General features: G+C 38.1%; 1 protein-coding gene across 4 annotated transcripts in view; it reads right to left on the bottom strand.

Annotated features, from left to right (window-relative positions):
- The window catches only part of BBS9 (Bardet-Biedl syndrome 9), a 279,729-nt gene that overhangs the window by 24,022 nt on the left and 239,413 nt on the right, over positions 1 to 16,294 (bottom strand). The window contains exon 25 of one of the 4 annotated variants that reach the window (XR_016467633.1): positions 8,267 to 8,394. The exons of 2 other annotated variants lie outside the window; for them this stretch is intronic. Coding sequence is in view for 1 of the 2 variants with exons in the window: in XM_090142281.1 (XP_089998407.1) it covers positions 15,589 to 15,602 (14 nt within the window). In the remaining variant the exon portion in view is untranslated. Of the gene's footprint in view, positions 1 to 8,266; positions 8,395 to 15,573; positions 15,603 to 16,294 lie in introns of those variants that run through there. One more of the 4 variants, XM_090142281.1, reaches the window with a different exon arrangement.

Raw genomic sequence — 16,294 nt, 5'->3', positions numbered from 1 at the left:
GGTTTATTTCCAGCAGGTCTTTGTCTCAGAAAGGGACATACTCAGAAAGAAACATACTCTTCCCTCCCCTAGAAGGCCTGGGAGGAGACAGCCTGTATACAGACAACACTCTTGTCTGCAAAAGGCCCCATTGTTCAAGCAAGTGAGGGACATTTGATACCTACAATGAGAATGAGAATGCATCTTTCCAGACAGTGTGCCTTCAGCATTTCTCCTTAGGTGACAAATTCCTGCCAGCAAAACGTCCTCTTTTATGACTATCACAAGCATGTACAGGACTTATAACATTAATGGGATTCATAACTGAACCTAATCCCCAAACTGTGACAAAAGCCAATAATCCCTTATCTGTTAGGACTGTGTTTCACTTCCTCTACACACTCCTCACCAAGAAGGGCAGAGATGAGTGGAGTAGTTTAGATGTGGGAACCTCAGCTGAGCTTGTAATGGGAACCACCTGCCCATTGGCTTTGATAGAAGAGAATTTCTCGTTATATTCCCTCTATACTGCTTACTTTAGAAAAAATAATAAAAATTCAATGTCGTATTAAAAAAGAGAAGGGGATTTGAAAGGGTAAGTATGTATGAAGAAGGTTAGCAAAAAAAAAAAAAAAAAAAAAGGAAGACTGTTTTGTAAATGCACACCCAGCATGATGGTGGGATAATAAAACAAAACACACATAAAGGGGACGCAAAACATGGTGGAATAGACAGAAGCCACAAGGTAGAGCAATTTCTTCCCATCTCAAGACAATGTCATTGCAGACAGTGCAAAATATATTTCTTCCACTTTCAATAACTGGAGTATTGCTGACCTACGGATGTCCCAGCTCAAATGTCCCAGCTGTTTCCTGAAGCAATCACTGAGCACCACTGACATGAATCCCTTTCACTCTTTCCACATCAGTTATGTAAGAAGTCTTGCTAGTCATGTCCAAAGTTAATATTCCATAAACTGCTACTCTTCAAGCAAAATCCCTGCAAGCAGCTTGGATGTATTGTAATGATTGAAAAACACTTTGCTGTGGGTCTAAGATTTTCATACAAGTTGATTCAAACACTGCCAGCTGAATGTAAAGGCTGAATGAGCCATCAGAAAGGGAGTCAATTTTTTTGGCAACATGACATAATTTGAGAGTCTCTTGTGCTCTGACCTTACAAACCCAGCTGGGATTGGTCAGTGTGGTACCTGCAGGATGAACTTCCAAGGATAAAAGGAACCGCCAGCCCACAGCTGATGACAGAGCAGATGATACGCTCCTCTCTTTAAATGAGCCTCTGACTATCAAGACATTAAAGTACTAGAGACTGTGTTTATTAAAGGGGATAACTCATTGAACTGAGCATCTCAGCACTGTGAGTTAAGTTATAGTTAGGCACAGATCATTCGGGAGGACCTAAAAGCATGTTTCTAGTCTTTGCACTCATCAGAAAGGTGGCAGAATTTAACCAACTATATTATAATATAGGTAACAAACTTTTCCTTCTAAACAAACACTGACATGCTGACTAACAATATTCACTTCGGAGTCTCAGTGGGATACAGTACTTTCTTCATGCTTTCTCCTGAACTGTTGTGTAGTGTTGCTAAGTACTATTAAATACTTACCGCATTCCACCCCAGGGGTGGCTCCATTTCAGTGTTGGGCAAAGTGATCCTTACTTAAACATTACTTAGCTCACAGGAGCGCTGTGAAACTTAATTAAATTAATGCCTGTAAAGTGCTTTGAGGTTCTCAGATGAAAGGTGCTATAGAAATCCAAAGTACTATTAGCGTTTCTGAGGATAGGTGGAGCAACTCGGATGAACTAAAAACCCACATAAATCTTCCCTCAAAGCAAAAGTTTTTGCAATTTCAGTTCACTTATTTTTTATTTTTGTTTTGATTTTAGTATCTTTACAATTCCTGACTTCACCTTCAATTGAAATAACCATCTTAAATGAGACAGAACATACTAATGCCTCTAATGCCTCATTCTTTTTTGGCCTCTTTATCTCTGCTCAAAATGCTTTCTCAGTATTTCAGATCACGCTGCTCTCAAAGATCATAGTCATCTTTCTATTTGTGATCCATTACACAGATGATTTTTATCTAATAGACAAAAAATAATCGACTCCTGAACCTTCAGTGAATCTGTAGTTACAGAATTAGCACAGCAATCTACTGTCACTGGAGAGCTAGCTCCATACATTGAACAAAAACAACAAAAAGTCTAAACGCAAATGCAAAGTACAAGCTGTACCATCAACTTGATTCTACAGACAGGGGAAACGAGAGCTCTTGGAGAATAAATTTTAGCCTTGAGAGATAAGATTTCCCCTTAGTCTCTCTGAATGGCCTTGGAATAATATAATTTTTGGTATATCCAAACTAGGACTTCAGAGATACTACTTTCTTTAAGAACAAAACAACAAAAAAAAGGAATTAAATCCAAAAGATTATAGTCAAAGTACTCTGTTACCATGCAAGGAGAGGGCTGCCTTTTGCATGGCATGGAACGGACAGCTATGTAAGAAATGCATTTCTAAAAAGTGTAAACATGAGGCATTATTAAAATCATGTTACAACATGTAAAACACATCAAGCAGAAGGTAATTAAATCCCATAAATCCTATGAAAATGCTCATTCTCAAGAAATTCCTAGCTTAGCTTCCAAATCAAAACAATATGAATAAATAACCTCAAACTGAAAAACTAGAGTAATGGAACTTGAAATCTTTAGAGATTTGCCCCTCACTAAATTTCCTTTACAGTTTGGAACTGAGGGAAGGAAATCTGCAATGCCGTCACCTGCAAGAGAGCACAGAGGGACGTGGGTACATAAAACGGTATGGCCACTTTGCTTCAGTAGTACTCTACTCAGTGCAGACCAAGAGGAATTTTTATTGATTCAGTGTACTTTGGGGGTTTGGCATTTAGTCGTATAACACTACTGTGAGAAACCATATTTAATCTCAAGTATGCATGACTGCTTATGACTACTTCGATGTTATGAGGTAACTATCCAGGAAAAGAGAAGGCTGTGGTTGTAAGGAAGGAAATCCCAATCTCTGACCTATATATGTTCACTATAATTGCCATCTGCTTATAAAAATATAGGCAGGGTTTGACTGAATATATGTGTTCTTTTGACAGAACACAATATCAACCAAAATAATACCTTGCATGAAGCCAGAGAGCATAATACATCAAATGTTGCTCAAGTGTGGAACTGTAATTCAGCTACCAAATAAACACGCCCCAGCCTAGTGATTGATCAGAATACAATATATCCCACTTAAATGCAGCCATAAACTTGTAGTCTTTTTTTATGTGTATGTGTATGCAGTCAACAAACACATGCCAAAACTTCCATGGTAAACTGGCTCTACCAGGGTGTGGCAAATGATTTCATTTCTTGTGTTGCCTACAACCATGGTCTAAGAGTCTTCCACTCATCCAGACAAGCCAAAAACCCACCTAAGGACATTTTCCTAAGTTAAATCCACTCATGTTGACTACATATTTTCTTTCCAATGTATACCCAAACACTATTTATATCACTTTTCTGTTGTCTTCGCTCTGGAAGCTGCTTAATATTAACAGCCATCTTTGCAAGAAGCAATTCCTCCTCAGTTATTTTCACACATGGCACATCTCACATCTCGTTCATGACTTTTTGTCTCTCGCTACAGACAGGTTCCTTTAAAGACCCATTCTTTCAATTCCCTCAAAAATTACACACATATCGAGTGGAATCCCTCTTACCTCAGTAGGATCCCCTTCTTTCCTAAAGAACACAGACCTAGTTATTTTGTGTAACTGAAACCCTTGAATTACTGCATTATTCTAACTGTCCTTTGCTCTGCTGTAACTTTTCTCTCTGTATTTTCCCTCTTTTAAAATAACATGCCTTCCTTATACAGACGTAAAATTATTTCCCACAGCTATTCCTGAAATTTCAAACAGTGTTTTTTTGCAGTTTAATGCAAACATTATTTATACAACGCCTTTCATCCAAAAAGCTTAAAGAACTTAACACTTGAAGCTTTACCATATCTCAGTGAACTCCCTCTTTATTTGAAACTTTCTTCCCTCTGGGCGAGACTATATCCACATTACAGAACCAGCATCTGAGGCTGTAGGGACCAGAAAGCCAGCAGGCATGGCTTCACCCCTGGTGGAAGCTGAGTACAATCTGCTTCTCAGAAGGAATGCACACCCTGCCTCCTAGCCTGTGAACAGGGCTCATGCAGCCACGACACGTGCCAGATCAGGGAATGGATCCAGAGGAAAATAAACCTGTTTTGTTGGGTTGCTTTTCGTCTGAAACTGTTCTTTAGTCCATGACACTGCACAGACTCTGGTGGTGTCACCATGAGGCATGCACGTGGCCAAGGTGAAAGCACAGCTCTCACTTCTTCCAGCATCATCTAGAATTTAAATGACTTAGACCATTATAAAACTGCAGCTTAAAGATAGGTAGAACAAGCACCCTAAGGATTTAGGCAAGAATATACAATGGTGGCAAGTTTTGCTGAACTCCTCCACTTCTGTCTTATCTCCTGTCTGTTATTCTAGTTTCTCTCTCCCACCCAATGCTTACGTTGGTGCTCATAAGACTGTACAACTAAATCAACACAACCCCACAGAAAAGTTAAACCTGCAGAAAATGCACATACATGGTTTTTTTGTTTGTTTGTTTGTTTTTTGTTTTTTTCCTGCTGGTTTAGTGAATTGAGTCTGCTCAACAAAGCACTACCCCAAGCGAAAGGCTCCAGAACTGGGGAGCTAGAGGAGGAAAGGAGAAAAATCTCTTTCCAGCAAGGAGTGACCTCTTAGATAGATCAGTTGCCTCACATAATTCCACACTCAACTACTGTAAGAATCACAGCTACTCAGTTCTGACAGTACCCCAGAAATACTTGCTATTCACATAGTGCTCTACTTGCCAACACTTTAGACCTTATCTGAAACAGACTTAAGACCACTTGTCTTGCTCACTTTTTGCCAATATTTGCTGACTTCCTATTTTCTTCCTCCGTTTCTTAGTTTTTAGTGTCATTCAATTCATGTACAAATCTCTACTGAGTGTTTACTGACTTCCACATTCCCCAGTTAACTAACTGAATCACACTCCTCTCCATGCACTAATCTTCAAAGTTTTTCCTCTTTAACTTTCCTTAAATTTTCCCTTTCTGGGCTTGTTTAGTTTGGAGAAGAGAAGGCTCTGGGGAGACCTCATTGTGGCCTTCCAATATTTGAAAGGAGTGTATAAACAGGAGGGGGAACAGCTATTTACGAGGGTGGATAGTGATAGGACAAGGGGGAATGGTTTTAAACTGACACAAAGGAGGTTTAGGTTGGATATTAGGAGGAAGTTTTTCACCCAGAGGGTGGTGAGGCACTGGAACAGGTTGCCCAAGGAGGCTGTGGATGCCCCATCCCTGCAGGCATTCAAGGCCAGGCTGGATGTGGCTCTGGGCAGCCTGGTCTGCTGGTTGGCGACCTGCACACAGCAGGGGGTTGAAACTGGATGAGCATTGTGGTCCTTTTCAACCCAGGCCATTCTATGATGCTATGATTTCCCAAAATCCTTCAAAATTTTTTCTCAAAGTACAAATGCTGTTTTCCTTTTAACTTTTTCTTCATTTTACTTTCCACTTATGATCATTTTTTTTCCTTAACACATCTCTGAATTGCCAATCGTCCCCTGTGAGTTAGTAATGCAAGCAGTACAGTCTGATGTACAGTCTGAACAAGTGTGCCACCACTGATCTGAACAAAGCTTATGCACCACTCTATAGCTTCACTCCATTAATCTCTACAGACCCAATTAACAGCAACACTTCTCTAGGAAGCAGTAAATAAGCTACTGTCTGCATGACAAACTCAAACACACAAAATCATCTGTGAAAACCTCCAGCTTTGCTTCAGACACGAGAACCTTAGATTTAAGCTTTTCATGAGTCCTGTATAATTACAGAAAATTACACAATTGCATAAAGATCTGATAAGAGAAGGAGTTGTACATTTATTTAAAATAAGAAACCTTCTTTATTTCTGATGTAGTGACACAATATATTTGACAATTTTAGGACATTGTCATTATTGGGGCACATCTAGTTTATGGCACTTTCTTACATAGTTATGCAAAGAAAACTCTCATACAGAACGTGGTCCCTATCTTTGGGGCCCTTCATACCTTTGAATAGTTGGTTAAGAAGCCTCCAAAAGCCAGTTTTAATACATTACTACTAAGAGAACAAATTGACTGTTCTGTCAACAAAGAACACCAAAAAGATGACTAGTCTTGTTACGAGATGGGCAAAGATGAAATGTGACGAATATGCAGCTGATGAAGGAAATGCACAGTGAAAACTCTTCAGGATGGTACTCGTTCTGCTAGCAGAGGGCTCTGCATTGCCAGCTGCCAGAGCTCAAACAAAGCCTTTGATGAAATCACAACTACCCTTGTCTCAGTTTCATCCCCCAAAAAAAAGAGGCTGTGGACAGTTTAATTATCACAGAACCATTACCATCAGCAGCAGTTTCATAATCTTGAAATGCTGCCATTCTCAAAAGCCATTTGCCTAGAAAAAAAAAATCCTTAAAACACAAGAGACTGTCATACTGTCCAAACAATAGAGCAATTCTTGTACAATCAGACGCCATAACTAATTATTCAAAAAGAAACAAACCATCCCCCTCTCCTCCATTATTTTTAAACAAGGGAACAAAGGATGTAAATTTTATCCAGAAATATTAGATTTTAAAAAGAGTAAAAATATCCAAAAATCAAAACAGATGAACGCTGCACTGTAGACTTTCCTTTCTTACATGCCTGTACGTGCACAAAACCGATTCTGTGTTGAAGGAATGAGTACATACACTATTCATGTCCCTAACAAATGCAATAAAAAATAAGTAATAAAAGCAAACTCTGTGGGAGCTTTTTTCTTGTCACTTTTGCTTACCTTTCAAAGGAACTGCCTCCTTCATTCACACTCTATCTTATTTAGGTTAATCAAAGTGTACTTTATTTTCTTCTTTGGCACCTATAAAGATTGTACTGATATAGTGCCTATTAAGATAAGTGTTTCAATGTTCTTTTTTCTTACCATTAGTCACAATTTCCTAATGCTGATATTTTGGCAGGAAGGCAGAGGAAGCAGTTACAAACGCAAGTGATTAGTATGTGTGTGAGTGCCTTGACACACAGTTTTGGTCACTTACTAATACAAATACTGAGCTGGCCTAAGGGCATCTTTGTGTCATTTTCCATTAATAGAAAAATATGAACTCTTTGTAACAAGTTGCTACTAAGCATTATTTCCTTGACTTCTACTGAGTTAACTTTTCAGACATCTGATGTTTGTTATTCATTTTGTACAGCGTTTGGACGTTCTAGAAACCTCAGTAATCAAAGCAACATGCTCACTGGAGAATGTTCTTTTTGTTAGTCTGTACTGGTCATATATCAATCATTTGACTACACAGAGACTGGAGTAAGTTCAGCTTATTTTTCCTTAATGAGACAGATTCATATGCAAAGGTTATATATGCAAACAGTGCCCAAAGGCATGGGGAAAAAAAAAAACTATGCAGAGATAGAGGAAAAAATCCTCAGCTAGTTGACTTGAGTAGAGCCAGAATTACATTCCTAACATTTTGGCTTAAGACATCTTCTTTGAAAAGGTAAAAGGAGTCCAAAATGATGGAGGTTATGAAGAAGAGAGTCAGAGGCTGTAATAAAAGCACACTGCCAAAATAGGAAGACTCAGAGAGGAAACGCTGCAGAACAAAAGAACACAGAGAGATGAAAGTCTGAAAGGATAGTGTGAGAGCAATGAAAGTAAGAGAATAAGTGTAGGTGATTCAAGCAGGATACAGTCTTTAATGAAGGCAAATAGAACCAGTGGCTATCAATAAAGGAAGCGAAAGAAGAGAGATTTAGCTTGAAGTACATTTCACCAGACATAGGAAAGTAGGAGGAATATGGTTGTTAGTTGTCAGAAGGAGTCCTGGACTAACAGGGAGTTCTAGAAAGAGGTCCTATCAGCAGGTGGGGAGCGTGTTTGATTTGAATCTAAAGTGAGCATAAGATCCAGGCTCATCACTCTTGATACACTGATCGAAGGTGGAGAAAGCAGCAGGAGATTTTAGAGATCTGCATTAGAAATCCCTGCATACAGGGAACAGATGCATCAAAGGTAAGACGAACCAGGCTGGTCACTGCTTGAAATCAAGTGACAAGCAGACTACTGAAGAAGGAAGACTTGTACCTTGAGACTTCATACATCATACGTAGCAGCTCCTGCGTCTAAAGCAGCTACAATAGGATTCTATTGCTGCAGGAGGGTCCTGGGGTTTGGAGTCACACAGCATCCAGAGCAACGTTTCTCCAGCTGATCTGGAAACAGAACAAGGCAGAAAGCTTTCTTTGCTTCATTCTACTGAGCTGGCTGCTGCTTCTTAACAGGAGCAGAAATGTGTGAGGCTGCTTCCACAGCAGGGATCTGTGGAAATACGTTACCACGTCTAGGACACACTTCCCTTGATTTGGGCTATTTTCAAGCTGTGTTGGAAGAGGAATACTTCTTTCTCTTCCTTGAGTCCCTGCTTTCTTCCTCTCCCACCGACAGAGAAAACTAGAATAAAATGAGGTCATTTGATCTGGTAAGATACACCACTTTGTGCACATTGTCTTTCTAGACATGTAACACCCAGTGAGGAATACTTCCAAGATGGCTTCAGCTTACATTCAAATCCACGTAAGTTCTGCTCAGCTGTTGATACAGAGAACTTAGAAGTCACTTGAATGCCAACAGCTTCTGTTGCTACTGAAATTTTCAACTCTGGCCCTAGCAAAATATTCACAACTAGAACAAAAGAAATTCTGTATAGATGTAAGGCCAGGGGAAAAAAATGTTTTTGTTTCTGTGGAATCAGTCAGGAAAGGAATATACTACAAAACAAATGCTAGATGTAGCTAGAGTTGAAGTGAGGTGAACTAGTAAACCATTGAGGTACAGCTGGCATTCTGCATGACATTTCCATGAAGCTTACTGTTTTCCTTCCTCAAAAGACACACGAAAAGGCTGTTTAAGCAGCACACAGAGCTCAAGCTAACTGCCTTCTCCTAAACATTCTGACACTTGACATCTTAGGGGCTAAACGTACGCAGGGAATGAAGACTGGTGTGGAGAAAGGAACACAAACGTATGTGGCAAAGCACTTAGATCTAGCAGTCATCACCCCTGTGTCACCTGCAAGAGGTTTGGGACACTTTGTTTGGTGGATTGATTGGTTGCACACCATGTACGACAGCACACAAATGTCTGTATGTTTACAAGTACACACAAAAAAGGCAGAGATAGATAGCAAAACTTTTCTTAACCCATCACTAAAAGTGTAAACGTTTAACATTATTTAAGAGCTGTGTAGCCTACTAGTAACATAACCTAATGTATTGGTGAAATATAATGTCTATAGTCAGTCTTTAGAGAATTCATGTGCACGTTAGCTGGATTTGCAGACAGGAGGAAGAAAGATTATTTGCAAAGATACCACATCAAACGACAGAAAAATGCATAAGAAAATATGCATCTTCTATTTGGGACTTACCATAAAACTGAAAGAAGGGGAAAACAACACCATACATTGTCAACAGAACAGAAATGTGTTTAACACTTCTTCGATCTTGTATAAATAGTAAGCTTATTCTATGAAGATTTATGACGCTAATTCCACTAGATTATTTATTTTAAATGAGGTATTTAAATCAATTCACAAACGGATTGTTCCATGCCAACTTGGATAGTCCACAGGCACTGCACAAGGATTTGAACATAGTAGCCCTTTTGGCAGGAGAGGAGAAAGAGTTGTGTTTTCCCTTCCCCACCAAAAAAGGCTTTTCTATTAGAAATATAAACTTGAATCCAGGGTGACAGCTCATCTCTCCCTAAATCTAGGCATGTTTTTTTAAAAAGCCTATGAAATTATAAAGAGTTAGGAATTATATACAAAATAAAAATATGACAGAAAGGGAAGCTTTCATCTCTCATGGAAGCAAAGACTGTTTTTGTTGATACATATGGAAAAAATTAGGCCCAATTATATGTTGTGCTTTGGCACTGGGGTTCCAACTTCACCACAGGCTTATTTTTTTCACAGATATACCATTACAGCCAATTCTACCCTTGAACATTTGAACTCAAACCTTGTAACACAGGCATTTTTGTTGCTAGATTACTTGTACCCTCGATGAAATGCTCAGTGTTACCGTTGTACTATATTTAGAGGTTAAAAAAGGGTTATCCGTACGGACTCAAGAGAACATATATTCATAAAAATATAATAAGCTTCAAACTTCATATGAACAAAGCACTTTTTATTGCAGTATAGTTTCTCATTTTCTAAATTGGATTGTGAATTACAGTCCTTGGGATCATGAGCTAGATATCCATTCAAATAAAGTTTTTAATATAGCAAAACCATTTTGTTGTGTGTCATAAATCTTTGAATGAAGAGATTTGGTTCTACACGTGAAAAGGTGACATGATAACTGAAAGGAACCAGTCCAGCTAATCCTTTCAGCCAGAAATTTTGGCTGATAAAACAGGAAAATTGCAAGGGTTTCAGAACTCTTTTGACACAACAGCCAGAGATGCTTATTTACTGGATCCTGCGGACTGCAGAAGTATGACTGGTCACATATTAATCAAGATAACTCTGTGGATTGGATCAAGATTACAAGATAATCAAGATAACATCATGGATTGGATGCTCTCATTCCTCTGAGATTTTTCAGATAAATAAAATATCCTCAGTTCGTGTGAGGTTGGAAAGCATATTTTCAGATGCTGTAGATTTAGGTGGATCCATCTGTCCTTCATGCCGCTAATGAGATGACCCAGTCAAAACCTAAAGCCAAAACTTGTGATCCTTGCATAAAAAGTAATGCAAACACTAGCATTTGCAATGCAAACACATTTGTCCTCTGCAGTTCCCTCTTCCTCCTGATAAGAAGGTAGCATCAGCCTTAGAGATAGAAGGAAAGCAATGAAACTCTTGACAGCTGAGGGCCAAAACGATGGATGGGTTGTAGTGAAAAGGAGAAGCCAGATGGTCAGAGTCTCAAAAGAAAAAAACTTTCATAGAAATAGGTATCAGTATAATTTGTAATCAGGAGAGACAATGCAGAGGAAGCCACGATGAAAAGAATATCATAACAGTAAAGGTAATGAATGACCAGAGTGAAAAACTGTTTTACTGATGTAGATCACGCCATAAGGAAGAGATTTTATAAGTACCTAATCAAAATGACAGAACATAGCAACCTTGAACGACAAGAAGGGGAAAAAATGAAAAGTGTGAGATTTACAGATGGTGAGTATAAATTCACTTTAGGAAGGACAATTAATAACACTTGAAAATAAGTATCTTAAACATGTAAGCAGAGGTCTACTTTCAAATACCTAGAAAAAACTCATTTTTTTATTACAGTTCTGCAGCTCTTCTGGGAAAAGTACAGTAGTTTGCAAGACAAAATGGTTTAAAAAGCACCACTTCTACTGAAGCCACAAACATCTCTGGCTAAGTCCTTATATAAATTAGAAGTGTGTTATTTGTTATTTGAAGAGAAAATACAAAAGCACAGCTACCTTAAAAATCTGCATTAAACCGATCATTTTGGCACTGACTGAAATTTCGTTGAAGATCATAGCTGTATCTGGATTAAAGATAGAAGCTTTCCCAAAGATTATAGGCATAAATGAAGGTGGCCAAGGTCGTATGTAGCTTGAAAGAATGAAATTCCAGAGCACGCAAGCTGTCAACCATCTATCTGTGGAATTTCCTAAATGTCTAATACGCCTTGATACAGAATGTCACCTAACTGAAACACTATAATAAAAATTAGCTCTTCCTGTATTTAGACAAGAAGGAATATGATACAGAATATGGAGAGGGTCACTAAAATGAAATGTAAAGGGAGAAGTATTTAACAGAAATGTAACGCATGCAGTGAATACTAATCACTTGAGCTCCTGTGGCATATGGGGACAGTATTGGCATTCTCCTTTCACGTAGTAAAGGCTGCTTCAAAATGAGGAAATGATTCTTTTCAAATGGATTTATCTTTGATAAATTAGTATAACAGGAAAAAAAATTATGCAGATTCAGGATGAGTTTAAACTAAACCTTAAAATGACAACTTAAATAATCTGCAAACTATGTATAACCTAAATGAATCTTACAGTGTATCCTCATTTTTCAAGTAACGCAAGGAAAACACAAAATAATTGGATGTACCCAACCTTATTCAGTTTTCAGTGATGACAATACTAGAAATACCCTTTCCTGAAGCCCGTGCAGGTCACGTAATCAATCTTCTTTCTTGAAAATCAGCGTTCAATAATGGCAACAACAGAAATCATAAGTAGTATAAGGCAGAATGTAAATTTAAATGGATTATCTAAAACATACTTCATCCATTTTGAAAATACCAAAGATGCTTTTGTGAATACAGTCCCCCTTCCAGTCTTTCACAGGAAAATACAGCTACTATCTACCATCTTGACAGAATGGATGCTGATAAGATCGTTTTGTCTGGGCGGTGTAAAATTACATAGTTCTGAAGTCTGTTACTCACTTTTCATTATGTGCACAAAGACAGGGTAAGCTGCAAACTCCAAGCAACACAGTACTCGTTTTTACAGAGATAAACCTGTCACCTGTGTTGATGCCACATCTCCTCTGGATTATCCAAATTAAATTTGTAAGTAAAAACACAGCTTGATAAATTGATCTGGATATGAGCTTTACAGTAAGATTTTAGAAACGGTGTTTAAAAACCTGAAGAATAAGCATGAGATGAACAGGGGAAAAAAAATACAAAAGTATGGTCTTCCAATCTCATTCTTTTCCAGTTTTCCTATTAAGGGGTTTATATTTCCACAGAATATTGGCTACCCTGAATTAAGAAGAAGAAAGTTATCACAAATGAAAAAGATAACTGCCTCAAGACAAAATTATTAAGAATTATTACTACTTGCCATGGTGCACAACATTTTTTAAAACAGCAACTGCTACTTCTGTGTTTTCTCTCCAGCCTTACCAGGTCTGTTTCTGAATATAAAGCAGAAACAAATTTGTGTAGAGGTTTTTGTTTTTCAGCAATTCAAAGTGGGATAAATAAAGCAAAACATTTTCAAAATATCAATAATGCAGCTTTTAAGGGTGGAAATTCACTAGATTACTCATATTTTATTACAGCACTGGTTATTGGCAAACAAACAAATAAATAAATAATGCCATTTTACATTCTGTAACCAAGGTTAGTTTCTCATTTAGTAAGAGACCAAACTTTCTCATGTAGTTTTACAACACACAATGAGAATAATGCTGAGATTGCAGAAGCCCAAGCTAGCAAAACTACCTAAGTGCTAGAGTGTACAATGCACATTTAACAGAGTGGCCATGGGAATAATGTAACTGTCCTCACATGCCAGTTTCATTTTTTGAGGTTGTTTTGCTTTTGTTCGTTTCTTTGTTTTTCCCAATTCAAATACTAATTTAAAAAGAAAAAAAAAAAAACCTTACTATTCTGCCCACATGATGAAATTAAGCCTCAATGAAACACCACAGAACTGGCACAGAACTGGAGTGGTGACCCACTGATTGGATTAGCTGTATGCATCTGGGCTTATTCAGGAAAGTCAGAGTGATTCAGCAAAAGAAGTACGAAGATAAATACATCAAGTAACATTATTTCCTACACCTCATGAAGGGAGCATTTGTATTTTTAGGACCTTGGTGGCACACATTATGACTATCTTAATTCCAGAAAGAGACCCTCCACGAGGACATCCATCCAATTTCGGCATACATGTTTTAGATCTCAACGTTAAATAAATTAACTCTCCCTTTCTTAAGCATCCCTATATTCATAGGCACTCTGGAAACAATTCACTGCAATCCTTTCCCTCTCCTATGACTCCACAGAGAATTACACAGGCCACAGTTTTAAAGAAAACACAGTTTATGAGTCAAAAAAGACTGTTTGGGGAAATACAAAGTGGATGACAGATTTGTAATACAATATGGGACTTGTATATGTATGTGTAGAGGCAGACAGGTTAAATTATTGCCTGATGGATTTCCCATGGCAGTGAAACATAGACAACCACTTTGACCTTTTAAAAAGTAGCTCTTTGGTACTGTGGTGTTGAAAAACAATCATTAAAAATTATTTTCTGCAGTAAACAGATGGCTCACCTTTGTAAAGGAGCTCTCAGGTGTTCAAGGGCATGGATAATGGATCCTATATTTCCTTATATCCCATGTGCCGGCCACAAGGTGAAGAACAAGGAGAAAGAAGTGGAATGGCCCTAATTCTGAATAGGCTCTTGCTGCTACTCAGCCCTTTGGGCACTAAACAAGTGTACGTAATTTATGACATCTATTAGAAGAATGATTTTGAACACTACAGAGAAGTAAGCAGAACTCTAATGCTCATGTACTTTAGGTCATCTAAATCTCTGTTAAGACTGTGAAAGGCAATCCAAGAAAATAGTAGATCTTTATTGGACACATCTTTTGGGAGTTTTGCCTGAGTAGCATTACTATTTTTTGGCTTGCGCAGGAAGCCAAAATTTCATCTTCAAGATATTTGTATGGCAAACAGAAAATGATGAAAAAAACCCACATATTTCTTCGAAACAGCTTTTCATTAATAAGGCTACTTGCCTTTCCGTGAGCGTTGGGCCCAATCTGAGCTCACACTTTACTTTCTTTTGAGGCCACATTCTCACAGTTCTGTGTCTCACCACTGTCCAAGGCTCAGGTTATGTCTTTCTGCTTCTTTCATACACAGAGAGAAGAAAGACGTACCATGAGGTTTGATGGGCATCTCTGGGAAGGCAGTTCAGTGGCAACAATGAACAGCTACGGATCTGCCAAGGCTTCTCAGTACTCACAGGGACTGCAAGCTTGTGTCACCCCACTGCTTGTGCTACCAACAGTAGAGTGAAGCTTCCTGTGCTGAAATCACATCCACTTACTCGCTTGGACCCCTCAAGCCCACACGTGCTTTGTTGTCACTTAGCATTAAGTAGTAAAACACAACTGCATTTTGGCCATAATTATAATTTCCCCCTGTGCTCCCCAGTTTATTCCAATGAATTTTTGCCAATTCTCACTCTGCAACTCAACTGAAGTGATGTTTTCAGAATTTAACCTTTTTTTTCATTGGAGCCAAAGAAAAAAATTGCTGAGGAACACTCCAAGATTTATGCACACTCCAAGAAAATAGCTACCTGGGCAAAATGAAGAGAAATGTGATTACATCCTAAATTCACAGCAATAAAACTGAGCAGTTACCATTCATGCTGCACCACATAGCTACATAATACAGTACTTGCTAACAAGCTGATGCACGTATTATGGACTGAAGTTACCAGAGACAACATAAAGACCCAATTCTGGAAAATACTTCCCATCTTCCGAGATGTCCACTGAAGCTCAGACTCTCTTTCAATGAAAGTTTGAATGTATTGCAGCCAGACTTTACTATTAGCCAAACACCACGTGAAATATGGAGCTATCAAGGAGGATATCCTGGGTAATAGATGAGGAGAGCATATATGTATAAATGTTCTTTAAATTAATGCTATTCAACTTTTAGTAAAATACAATACTTTTTCAAATTCATGGAATTGATATATTCATCCACATGCAAAAAAATGAACATTTTGATAGTAGATTTACTAATTCTTTCAAGTAGAAAAGCTCCCCCTTTTTAACTAATGCTATTCCTTTAGCGTGGCTCTGCTACAAGGCTACTTAAGTTATCATTTCATTTTAATGATGCTATGAAAATACCACAAGGTTGTCCCTACAGTCCTAATTACTCTTACAGGGATCCAAGGGGGTACTTTAGAATATATTCATCCTGCACTCGATATACCATAAATTCAATTAGCAAGCTGGATGTTCATACTTACATTAATATACTTTACGGAAATTAATTCTTTATTAGTGACAGGTGTACTAAATACTTCATTCCTGTTTGTAACAGCTGCTACCCTAATTATGATTTATTCCAGTGATAAATTTTAAGACTTTGGTGTAATGTAAGATAACTGTTGAGCACCAAATAGAAAAGAGATTTTACAGTATATATATCATTCACATGAAGTTAATATCAACAAATCTATCTTAAAAAAACTTGCCTTCTCAAGCCAGTGAATGTCTGAGCGACATCCAACAGAAGAATTGTAACCGTGGTACTTTCTGGATCTCTTGGTTTA

Source organism: Phasianus colchicus, chromosome 6 (genome assembly GCF_987193195.1).
Source record: "Phasianus colchicus chromosome 6, bPhaCol1.hap1.1, whole genome shotgun sequence".
NCBI classification, from domain to species: domain Eukaryota; kingdom Metazoa; phylum Chordata; class Aves; order Galliformes; family Phasianidae; genus Phasianus; species Phasianus colchicus.
This window is presented reverse-complemented; position numbering and strand designations above follow the sequence as displayed.